Source organism: Cyprinus carpio, chromosome A7 (assembly GCF_018340385.1).
Source record: "Cyprinus carpio isolate SPL01 chromosome A7, ASM1834038v1, whole genome shotgun sequence".
Classification (NCBI taxonomy): Eukaryota; Metazoa; Chordata; class Actinopteri; order Cypriniformes; family Cyprinidae; genus Cyprinus; species Cyprinus carpio.
In genome coordinates this window covers 3594044-3607361 of record NC_056578.1, presented here as the reverse complement: position 1 = coordinate 3607361, position 13318 = coordinate 3594044, and the positions used below count along the sequence as shown (strand labels likewise).

Genomic DNA, 13318 nt, shown 5'->3' with positions numbered 1-13318 from the left:
TCAATTCAACTATTTACACCTGGAGCCATACTGAGATTCCAATATTGCTGGAATTTAACCATACAGAGCCTTACAAATGAAGTTGCCAAAATTAAAGTTTGTTAAGACTCAAAATCTAAAAGGGCATTAAATATCTGTAAAACATCTTGAGTTACAGGCATGCAAACTTTTGAGAAAAACTTGAAAAGTGCTTTTTCCCATTTTTCAATGATCACCACTGGCGTGTAATGCAACAAAATGGCTAAAGTCAATTGCCAACGACCCCCCCCCCCCTCGAAAAAAAATTGTGGATTAGTCATTAAATAAACTTAGATGCAATTTATTATTTTGGCTTTCATCGCTATACATGTTTATCTTTCTTCTGAGAAAATATTGACAAAATCAAAAATTTGAGTCGGGAACCTCTGGTTGAGTTGACACAGAATGACTCTATTGGTCTTAAATGTGGGAAACAGCTCAAATAGTAAAGTTGCCATAATTCAGAAATGTAACCAACAGAAAGACAGCATGAAAATGAAAAAGATAAAAAAAAAATAAAAATAAAGAACCGGCTGAGATAATAGAAGAACTGGTGAGATGAGGAGGAGGAGAGATAGAGAGAAAGAAGACAGGAGCAGAGAGTAAAAACAGTGGGTCTGGAGGAAAGCATAACAGATGAGTGTAGACAAGTATAAAATGGATCTCGCTCGAGAAACTGAATTGATTTCTGGAGCTCAAGACAGCGAGCGATTGGGAGAGAATTGAAACTTGCTTTAGAAAAGAACAAAATATAAGAAGCAGTGATTCATCTCTCTTAGAACAGCCTGAACTGTCTAAAGGGTGGAACACAAATTGTCCAGAAGCGACAGCAACAGACAGACTGAGCAAGTCCAATCCAACCAGCACTACACCCTTTATAAGAGTTGTTCTGTAGTATGACCATTACAACATAATTCCCCTGGATTCATCCAAACATTGGTACATACAAAAAGCAGAACCAGTACTAGTCATGTCTTACGTGTGCGACTCTTACCTTCTTTGCAGTATTTCCCTCGGAAGCGTGTGTGGGAGCAGTCGCAGTAGACCTCGCCGAACTGGACGGTGCAGTGTCCCCCGTTGAGACAGGGGTTCTGCTTGATGCACAGATACTCCAGATCGTTATGAATGCCGTTGTTGTTGAGTAGAGTGGGAGGCATCTCGCCTACCTTCAGATTGGAGATCAAACCCATGAACGGAGGCTCGTATTTGACCGTGCTGGATGTGAGGGCGGACAGACGGATGTCCGGTGGAATGCCCCCCACGAACAGGTCACTGACGACCGCCATCTCCTTGCGCTTGGAACGCACCTCCGCCACTTTGGTTTCCCCGTCCACCATCAGCATGGTCTCGCGGTAGTTTCGGGTGAGCAGTACCATGTGCCAGCGGTCATCGTTGACGCGAGTCTCCATCTGCAGGGTGGCGGGTTCGGCGCAGTGGATGGCGAATCGCAGCTGTAGGTGTCCGCCGCCAATGAGCAGCTCCAGGAAGTCACAGTTCCCGCCGTCATCCAGGTACAGAACCAGCGCCTTGCTCACATTGGTCTTGAGGCTAAAACTGAGCTCCCCAATCGAGCCGGCCTCCCAACGGGCGTAACGTGCCCACTGCCCCGGGGCGCCGCCGAACTCCAGGGCCCCGGCTGACAGAAAGAGTCCCCCTAGCAGCATCGGCCACAGGGGCCAGAGAGTGAACCAACAACGTGACTTCATTTCTCCCACCCTGATGATACAAGCTCAAAATCCTGCTCTCGGCAGAGGCTGAGGGGGCAGTCTCAGACTGCAGAGTTTCTCTTTGACTTTGCCTGAGAGATGGGAACGATCGCAGAGGAGCTGAATTCCCAGAGCTGCCAGATCAGCACAGGTACCTTCTGCCAGACGGTCCGTTGTTCACTCCTTTTCTCGCTCTTTCTTGGCCTGTCTCCACTTTATCCAGACTCTATCTGTAGTCTCTCCATTGGTCGGTGCAGGCAGGGGTGATGAGGGATAGATGGGAATTGCTGCTTTTTATCCCCAGCTTGGTTGCCAATTTAAGTTTTCTTTGAGAAGCTTTGGATTGAGATTTCAAAGCAATGTGATTCTTGGGACTGAGGTTTCCTTCAGGCTGATGTATCTAAATGAGACGGAGAGGCGTGATGCAGCTATCCTGTGGACCACAGGTGATGGTCATGGTTGAGTCTTTATCTGTGATTCATTTGTCCATGTTCTTCCAAATTGTCTCATCCGACATGAGGAATCATGGCATGAACACTCTACTGGCCTCCAGATTCCAGCATTCTTTGGGCCTACAACACAAAAGGAAACATTTGATTAGCTACAGCAACATACACAACCTTACTAAATACAACAAGAAGGAGTTATGGTTTTGAGAGGGATATTCATTGACAAACATTAATCTGCGCAGACACTGGGATTTGAGGTTTGTGAGGTCGTCCACACCTCTTCACAGCAGAAACTGCTTGTGGTGTTTCAGATCTGATCAGGCATTTCTGTTCAGGGGGAAAACTACCTGCTACACACAGTCAACATCAGAAAGTTTGAAATGCTGCATTTGTAGGGCTGGTGTGAACCAGATTTAAAACACAAAGCTCTGAGAGAAAAAAAAAAAAAAAAAAAAAACAAGACAGCACACAAATGCTCAGCATGACCTGTATGGTGACAAGTTCATTCTCGGTTAGTCAAGTCAAGTCACCTTTGTTTATATAGAGCTTTATACAATACAGATTGTGTCAAAGCAGCTTTACAGTTTCAAACAGGAAACTAGTGTGTTTATAATGTAAGAGGACAATAGAAAACACAAAATTTTCCAGTTAAAGGCCGTTCATCATTGATTCAGTGACGCCATCATCCAGCTCAGTTCAGTTTAAATGGTATCTGTGCAATCAAGTCAACGATATCTCTGGAAATGAAGTGTCCCCAACTAAGCAAGCCAGAGGCGACAGCGGCAAGGAACCAAAACTCCATCAGTGACAGAATGGAGAAAAAACCTTGGGAGAAACCAGGCTCAGTCGGGGGGTCAGTTCTCCTCTGACCAGACGAAACCAGCATGACGTGGCTCCACATACTGTATCGTCTCTCATTACGCTGATGTATCTTAATGAAGATCTGTGCTGAGCACTGATGTTTATATTACAACGCTGCTCTAATCTCATCTGAAACAAAATGGAGTCGCTGTCTGGAAAGGCTGATTGCTGCTCTTGACCCGTTGGCCTTCACTAAGATCTGCCCATTATTTCTGAAGAGAGAATTTAACTGCCTGAATGGAGCGCACACAATTAAACACTTGTCTTCCTTCACCGGATCTCTCGGCTTAGCAGATCAGCCCTTTCTTTTGGGGTGAACAATTCCTCAAACTTTAACTGCTTGTGATCCTCCTCATCTGTAAGTCACTGCGAATAACAGCATCTGTCACATGAATAACTGTAAAATGTAAATGTTTATTGTCACTGAATTAGGCCACTCCCATCCCTTTAACCACACCCCTTTACCCAAACCTCATTTCCCCTATTTCAAGTCATTTCAGCCAATCGGATGTGCACAAATTGATTGACAGGCACAATATGCTGATGATATTCTTCAATCAGAGATAAGTGGGTGTGATATTATTCTGAAGGATTGTCCTCACATATCAGAGATCATGCACACGGCAGAGTTCAATATGGATTTCAGCTAATAGATCCTAAAAATTTCTTTTAGAGTAAAAATGAATTATAAATGCTGCAAACAAGAATGTTAATATTGAACGACCACACTGAATAAATCTCGCAGGAGAACTCGGAGCCATGTTTAATGCCGAGCCATTTATTAAAGGGTCAGTGATTGTCAGATGATGATAATGAGCATCTTCATGCGTATGCATATATAATGTCCACTTCAGAAACAGCAAAGCACTTATTCAACATCCACGTGCCCCGTGGGTCACACCACCGCGTGTGTGTGTGTGTGTGTGAGAGAGAGATGGCCAGATATGCTTGTTGAATATGGTGTTGGCAGCACTAGGACGAGTGTTAATGCTTTTGCGCTTGAGTAAGTTTGTGTGTGCATGTGAAACTTAAACATGATCTATCAGGTCATCTTCTGGTTAGCTGCTCTGGTTCTTTCAGTAACATGGAGTCTTTCTGTGACTGCCATCAGGTGCATGTGCACTTCCTCCTTCACAGGAAACACTTTTCACCGGTAATCTGCCAGACAGAAGCCATAGTGTTGTGTTGACCTCTGACCCCGCTGTGCTGCATTTCTGCTGAGAGAGGGGATTTTTCATTTTATTTAAATATTTTTTCAGTTGTCCTTTTAACTTGTGTAGTTGTGCACCATTTTCTTTTTACGCCAGTGTAATTAAACACAGATTCTTAGGGAATATGTACATACGATTCTGTGTCAATATATATCTGATTTGTGTGTCTGTAATACAGCATCATGTGAACAGAAGCATCGTTTAGCAAACTGATGCTTATTAAATTATTAATGTCATGTTTTCTGTGATTCTCGGCTGTGTGTCTGTCACTGATGCCCTCCGAAGTCATTCCTCTGTCAAACACATGAGAAGCAGCTGTAACATCTCAATGTCACTTCATTAGTTTTGCTTAAATATCACCTCATTAAAACTAAAACCTCATAGAACAGGCATCTGGCGTGGCATTCACACAGTTAAAACTGACATTCATTTACACCGACTAAACTCCCCAGAGATCTGAATGTTACACGTGCTGCATGTGTTAGAGCTGAACTTTCCGTCTGACGTCTTGTCATATCAAGCCTGTTCGCTTCAGTGTGTCTATGCAGTGCTGTTCACAATATATACAGCTTTACAAAGAGTTGAGCCACACACCTCCAGTGAGCAGCCAAAAAGAGCTTCAAGTAGACGAAGAAAAAACCTGGGAGGAAGTGAGACTCTTCCTCCTCGGGCTGAAACAGAAAATCATCCGACCCAGACTAACACAACAACACTGCTAAAGAACTAGTCACTGCATCTGACACAGTTTATGAGCTACATCAGATTCTGACTCAATCAAGTCTAATTTCTGGGATTTCAGGTAAAATGATTCTGTACATCATGAGAAAACTATGTGAACTGCTGTCATCCATTTAAACAGAGACAGTCTTCCAGAAATGGTTCTGAACGAGAATTAGATTGAATGCGGACCAGATAAATCTACTGTTCTGACTTTAAAATGTAGTTTTCTGCAGTGTGGCATCAAGCGGTTTCCATGCAGGTCTGTGAAAGAGAACGAACACACACAGACCGTCAGCAGTACAAGATTCTGTATTATGAACTAAGATTGTCAAAAAGCAATATGCCTCCCGCACACCAAGAGCCTCAAATCTGCACCTTATTAAAGCGCCCGGACTCTGGTCTGAACCGGCTCTAATTCAGCTGCCGGTTCTCAGACGGACTGATCGGATGAGAGACTGATGGAAAAATGATGAGAGAGGAAGTATAAATGGGAGCAGGAGAATCTGACACGAGCGGGACTCTAACAGGCTTCAGCACACGAGCTGCCAATCGATTTATCGAATTAATGATGTGTGCCAATTAATCAAAGCACATACAGAGAAAAGCACGCTAGTGAAAGACATTCAAAGACATTATCGTGGCGGAGGAGTAAATCAAACAATAAAGGTGTTACATTTTCCATATAGTTTCAGTAAATCAATGACCTTCAGTCTGCAGTGATCAGATCAATATCAGATGTTTGTTCAATCTGATTTTACATTAATATCATGTGTTATTCTTAAGCAGTTGAGTGTAAGAGACTCTTCTCAAGTCAAATTTATTTGTAAAGCACTTTTCACACATTATTTCATAGCAGCTTTACACCAAATCGTGATGTTCATTTCTTCTTGTCTTATGGTCACATTATCTGGGTGATAATATGGTTTACATTTTGCGACAATAGAAACAATCAAGCGATTGAGATTTACTATATAATGCCTATTGTTCTAAACACTGTGTGTAACTGTGGATAAACCTGGACAGTGGACACACTTATATATTCAATTCAGCTTCATATCTAGAGCTGTGCTAACACAGTGTGGCTGCAGTGAGTGAGAGAGACAGCAGCACTAGTGTGACATCATCAGCTGCTCGTCACAAACACTGACAGCTGTCACTCTGAACACTCTGAACAGTCCAGATGTGTTGCGTGTTGTCACAAAATATTAGCATGTGTAAAATGAGCTGTTCCTTTTTCCTGGATAATATCTATAACTTTGGCTGATGGAAGCACTCAAATCCACAAAGAGAAAGAAAGAGATGAAGTGATGATCAGGGCTGCGCTCCACTTCTGATTTGAATGCTCTTTCCTCGCTAACTTCCTCCCTCCAGCAGAAAAATAACATCAATACAATCAACTCTGATTGTGTAAAAACGAATCGTAAGGTAGTTTTTTGTTTTTTTTGATAAGATTTGTAAGGTTAACACCCATCACGCACTAGAGCTGTTGGTGTAAGTTAAGTGTGTTCTGCTGTGACATCACAATCGTGTTGCATTGTGGGAAATGGAGATGCCTTAAGTGTACAGATGAGTCGACTCACTCCATCATGACTTCCCTTTGCTAGTCGATGAAGTTCAGCGCACTTCAAACTGTTAGGATGTGTTAGGGAAGAACACCAGCGTGTGTCTGAAAGTGAAGTGAATGCAGCCTAGGTGTCTAGTGAGCAAGTGTGAGAGCATTTGTGAGTCTTCAGGAAACTGCAGCACAGCACGAGTTAAACAGGAAGTGCAGAAGTGTTCAGCAAAAACACAATAAATAGCAATAATGAAAGATAATTTAAGATAATTTATTCAGGGTTTCCGAAAGTTTTAGGAAGGTAAATTAAGACTTTTTATAACCAATTAAAGAAAATTTAAGGAGTAAATTAAAGAGAACACAATACATCAATAATGCTGGTGAACACAATGAGTGAATTAGCAACATTTCAAAGTTTGAAAATACAACTTCAAATCAATCTCCATCACTTTTTAATTATCCTTTGAATCTTGATTTAAGGATATTTTATGCAACATTTAACTTTATGAATTTAAGACTTCTGCTCTGATTTAAGACCTTTTTAAGTCCCACAGAAACTCTGTTTGATGTACTACAGTAAATAAATAATTTAAATATAATTAGTACAATGACATTAAAAAAAAGTGTTTGTGGTCCTTCAACAGGCCTTCAGTAGATCCTGACACACGATCTGATGCCTGATCGTGAACTGATGCCTATAATGCAATGTGGTCCCGCTGTGCTAACGCCGCTATAAACCCTGAGCTCCAGCACAACGCATCACTTCCTGTCAGAGAAATGGAGGAGCAGCCTGAAGGTCAGAGGCGTAACACTGCAGCGCTTCCACTGATAAGACTCTCCCCGGTGTATCTCTCATCACAGCGCTGATAAGACGCTCTAGGGCACTACACGGGGGACGAGGGTGCGAGCAGGGCCTGACCTTCAGCGCTGACACGCGCCGTTATCTGCACTGCGTTTGGGTGGGATCGCTGCAATTTCCTGATCTGAGGTCAGCTGTGGGATGTGTAGGATAAACGGGCTGTGTGTGACACCGCTATAAATGCTGATCTCAGGTCAAGTCAGAACTGATTCACATGTGGTTCAATCAGCTGCAGCTCCACAGGGCTTCAGCGCTGCTCATATCCTCACAGCGGTCAACTCACCTTAATTTCTATAGTGCTTTATACAGTACAGATCATGTCAAAGCAGTCTCACAGTGTTAAACAGGAAAACAGTGTTTCAATAATGCAAATTCATAGGAGAACAGAAAAACATTTACATGTCGGCTACATACAGACAAAATCTTTTTTTTAAAAATCACATGAATACAGATAAATAGTGTAACACTTTCTCAGAATTACGCCTGTAGGTTTAGCCTCGAGCTAATGATATGCATGTTTAGGTGTGTGCTTAAAAAACATATTTTGTGTGTTTTGTGCTAACAGCGATCTGTCGTCCAGCAGCAGAGGAACATGACGCTTTCGGGCAGACACGCAGCTTTCAGCTAAACATTTAACCTCCTGCATCTGTTCATCTCTGGCGAGAGATGCTGCTCAAAAATATTTGCTCAACGAGATCGTGACACCAAGCTCACTTATTTAACTCAATGTCATACTGACAAGGGCGTCACTGAAATATTCCTGATAAATCCTTAAGTGTCAATGGGATTGATGTTTATTTTCTCAAATGTGTGTTTCCATCAGAAACTGGCGATGCCAGATTCATTATTGAATCACTCTCCTGATCTAATTGGCCAAACAGGTTTGCAAATTCATTCAGACAGTTCATTTATGCACTGGATTGGTTTTTCACACCAAAATAACTGGATATTTTATATGACCAAAAACAAAAAGGACGCTGAAGTAGCTGGATATTTATCTACAATCCAGTGTAGGAAACAAAACTGGCAAATGTCTTCTATCATTTTCCTGTGATGAAGCGGCTCTTTTTGGCACATGCAGCTTGTGAACGACAGCTATTTATGTCCAAATCAGCATTAAAAAGAGTATCACTATATGGGCTCTTATTTGATGGGGGCCAGAAACGTCCCTGCTTACTGCTAAAGATTTGTTTGATTTTTAGATTTATGGGATTCAAGACATGATTTTTATACTGGGAGTATTTTTCAAAATATAATATTTGCAATCTTAATTCAAATGCTTGACTACACAGAAGAGACGCGGTTCCTGATTCTAAATGTTTATGGAGAAACGCTACTGTTTCTCCACAGCCCTGGAAATAATATTTAACAAACGTTTCATAAAGCATCATGTTCTCAGATCTCAATTATCTTCATCTAGTGGATTTGCTCAGAATACGGATGTTTCTGACAGACATATGAAAGCACAGGCGTTACGGTTCGCTCACGCTTCCTGCAGATTCCTGACGCTCACAGTGGCCCTCAGAGCTGCGGCGAGGCTCGTCCTCTCATCAGGCCGCGAGGCTCCTCTCCAGCGCTATAATCAGTTCTGCCATATGGCGCTCGGAGTAAACGTGCTGGGTGGAAGTTTAATGTGCTTGAGTGAATGTGGCTAATCATGGCTGTAAATCTGGGCTAGCGTCTCATGCTAAACAGATGAAGCTCAGTCCTGGCGTGAGGCAACGCTCGCATTCATTACCCCAGAGCACCGCCTGCACCTTTCCACTTTATTTTTTTCATATTTTCCCTCTCTTCTCGCTCACATTTTGTCTCTCAAGTCAAATATGTTTATCCAATCAGCCCTGATTACTTCAGCTGTTAATAAAGCCTATTTGAGGTGGTTTTGATTAGCCAATCAAACACAGCACGTCGTCTCCTAATGGTGCCGCTTTCCTGTTTGATTTGCACGCTGAGCGACGCCTCTGCTGCGGTTTCTGGCGTGACACTCGAGCCACAGAGCTAGTGTGTACTTCCTGTTGAACAAGACACTCAGAATGACTATGAGCCGGTTGACGCATTAGCTTTAGCACTGCTAATTAGTCTTGCATGACATACCGGTACTACAAAGGTATCACAATACCCTGCTTTTAAAAAAAGTATGATTCCTCATTTTACTAGTAATGGTACTTACAGAATGACAGTGTTTTAATAAGAGCCATATGCATGCACGCTGGCCGTGGTGGCAAACTTTATATATCCACGCAGCGCAGGACGCTTTAATCCATCAACAATTTAGAGTGATTAGGAAATATGCATGAATGAGAAAAAAAAGCATTTGATGTTACAAAGAGTACAGCATAATAAACCCCGAAAAACAACTCGCAGTACTCGCTCACTATCACACACCCGAAGTGCGCTCACGGAAAGCTGGCTCTCTCGGACATGACATCACGAAAACAGATCTCCTTCACTGCTTATTGAGCATCAATGGTCAAATACACACAAGTATGTTAATATGGCCATCTTGGCTTCTGACTCAAGTGAATGTAAACAGTTGGAAAAGAAAATGTGTGTATATCAATAAATTGGATCCATGCAGCTTTTAAAGTGACAGCAGACTGATATCTCTGCAGCTGTCTGTATCTATAATGTTACTCAAACAACAACAACAAAAAATAGAAAATCACTCACTGATCTTGACTGATCCTTATTAAAGCTTCTAAAGTTAGTCAATGTATATCTAATTCATACAGTGAAGTCCTTTATTTTTACATTTTGATTATTAATTTACTCTAATTCTTGAATGCTACTGTTAAATAGACTTTCTTTATCTGAAAACACAGGTTTATTTCATCTGTGTCTGTTTATTATATTTCTCCTTTTGTTTGTTACTTACATACATGTTCTTATTAATAATAACAGAGATAAAATAACCATATCATGATACAGTACAAATTGTTAACATAAAACAAAACTAATCATTGTGAAATAAGACTTTCATCATATTTCCCATCCCCAGCTCATGTGGTTTATGTTCACCCTGTCAAGGCAACTGGGATCAATAATAATCATCTAAATTGACTTTACCATTTTAGCAAACTCAGCAGTGTTGCAAAGATCTATATTTACCTGAAGACATGGATGTATCATACACTGGTTGCCCACCATATACCTGTGTGGCACTGGCATGAGAGTTTTTATTTTTTTAAATGGGGAGTAAATGCTCAAAAAGCAGGGCAGACACACACTGCTCAAGAGAGATTTCAGATTTATTTTTTTTTTTTTTAATTGATAGATAAAATGATGAACTTTAAGTTAAGTATAACTATGACCATTTTTATTTATTTATTTATTTTTTACAAAATGAGATTTAAGACAAATTGTAAATTAAATGTGTCCTTTTATTATTGCTTAGACAAAATGCTGCACATTTCTTTGTGAAACTGAAATATAACACTATAATAATATATTAATATAGCAATTGCATGTTATTGCTCTTTTGTTGGTTTTGATTGCTTCTATTGTCCTTATTTGTAAATCACTTTGGATAAAAGCATCTGCTAAATAACAAAATTCAAATATAAAGTAAATGTAAATAACAAAATTAAATTGAAATTTTAAAACAAGCCCCAAATCAAACAAATAAATAACACAAATAAAATGAAATCTCTTCATATAAACAAAATAAGGCTTTGTCTGTGCTCTTTCCATTTAAAACCAGAGGCAACCACTGCATTTTAATCATGATCCAAACAAAGATGCTGCATAATTCTTCATATAAACAAAATAAGGCTTTGTGAAATGTGAAACTATACATAAAACTTTAGAATGGTTTGACTTCAGACGGCTGAACGAAACAGATACATAGAAATATTTGCATGGAAACAAACAGCAAACAAAGCACTGAACACTGAGCAGGTGGAGCTTAATGCGTTTCCTTGGTTACCGCTTTAAACAAAGCACTTGTGAACACTGCAGCAGGTGGAGCTTAAAGCGTTTCCTTGGTTACCGCTGTCAACAAAGCACTTATGAACACTGCAGCAGGTGGAGCTTTAAGCGTTTCCTTGGTTACCGCTGTAAACAAAGCACTTGTGAACACTGCAGCGGGTGGAGCTTAAAGCGTTTCCTCGGTTACCGCTGTAAACAAAGCACTTGTGAACACTGCAGCGGGTGGAGCTTAAAGCGTTTCCTTGGTTACCGCTGTAAACAAAGCACTTGTGAACACTGCAGCAGGCGGAGCTTAAAGCGTTTCCTCGGTTACCGCTGTAAACAAAGCACTTGTGAACACTGCAGCAGGCGGGGCTAAAGGCGGACCGCTGTAAAGAGCTTAAAGCGTTTCCTTGGTTACCGCTGTAAACAAAGCTCTTATGAACACTGCAGCAGGCGGAGCTTAAAGCGTTTCCTCAGTTACCGCTGTAAACAAAGCACTTGTGAACACTGCAGCGGGTGGAGCTTAAAGCGTTTCCTTGGTTACCGCTGTAAACAAAGCACTTATGAACACTGCAGCAGGCGGAGCTTAAAGCGTTTCCTTGGTTACCGCTGTAAACAAAGCTCTTGTGAACACTGCAGCGGGTGGCGCTTAAAGCGTTTCCTCGGTTACCGCTGTAAACAAAGCACTTATGCATTATACAGAGACAAGATGAAAAGGAAAAATACCATCTAAACGTTTCTAAAGACAGTAAGTTCCCCTCAGACGTACATTTATATAAACTCCTGCCCCTAAATGAATCGTAATTTGTTTAGAATCTCATCCGATCTGAATCGTCACATATTTGAACCGATTTTCAACCGGCTCACGGTTAATCATTACATCCCTAGATATTAAAGGTGAAATATTTGATTCGTTTTTCTGATGGATAATGATAAAACACTGCTGTTTAGGAATGATTGTATCTATCCTACATGAATCACGTTTAATGTCACTGATGTATAAATGTGGAGGGTCTGTCTGTTTTTGTAGCTCAGTTTAAACGAATGCTCTTTCACACCAGAAATGGCTCTGTTCCATCAGATGAGGCAATAAACTGAAGACACAAACCCTGCAGCCTAAAATCACTCTTTCTCTCTTTTCATTCCCTCCTGTCCTGGGTGGGTCAGCTCAGGTGACTGACCTCAGAGGGCAAAGGTCAACCATCACACAGCATGTGTGTCATATATGATATCTTCTTTGAAAAACTGGGATCTTCCTTCTGCCTCTAGATAATCACATTCATAATGAATAATTCAGCCCTCCGTCATCTTCAAATACATGCAAACTACTGCAAATCATCTGCCCAACTAATGCATACATAATAATGAGTGGGCGGGGCCTTTCATTCTCATCAGCATCTCCTATTGAAATATCAATGCGTTCCAGCAGAGCGATCTCTCTGTAAATGCCCTGCGTCTCAAACGGCTGCGTTTAGCGGAAATCATTACAGCAGACGGACAGAAAGCGAACGCACTTTTCCTTTGCTTTGAAACAGCAAGGCCTCAGTGTCAACCAACCAATGCCGGAGAGGCCAACAAATCATATAAATAATTAAAACGTCTTGGTTAAGACATTACAGGGAGACTCTTATCGAACAAACACATGGAGAACTGCTGGATTCCAGTGTATTTGATGCTGAAATCAGATTATTGAACTGAACACCCAAAACGGCTGAATCTGCAGCAAGAACGAGTTACAGAACGAGCCGTCTCACTCTCTGTCTGTCTGTCTGTCTCTCACATCACGGGTTTGTGAAACATGTCCAGTTTGGTGGGACAGATTCTCATTAATAATACCAATCATGATTTAATTCACACAAACACCACTGATACACACAAAACCACTAAATAGATTCACACTCAGCTAATTCTTCAACCTGACAGACCTTCAAAACACACTCACACACACTTACTCACACAATCTTCTCTCACACACACACACACACTGATTCTAACACACACACACACTGATTCTAACACACACACACACA

The 13318-nt window shown here is 41.2% G+C and overlaps 1 protein-coding gene across 1 annotated transcript in view; it reads right to left on the bottom strand.

The window, feature by feature from the left end:
- Nucleotides 1-13318, bottom strand: part of LOC109061935 (neurexin-2-like) — a 124925-nt gene that overhangs the window by 67062 nt on the left and 44545 nt on the right. The window contains exon 2 of the mRNA XM_042759340.1: nt 1013-2296. Within this exon, the coding sequence (XP_042615274.1) occupies nt 1013-1724 (712 nt within the window). The 5' untranslated portion in view covers nt 1725-2296. The remainder of the gene's footprint in view (nt 1-1012; nt 2297-13318) is intronic.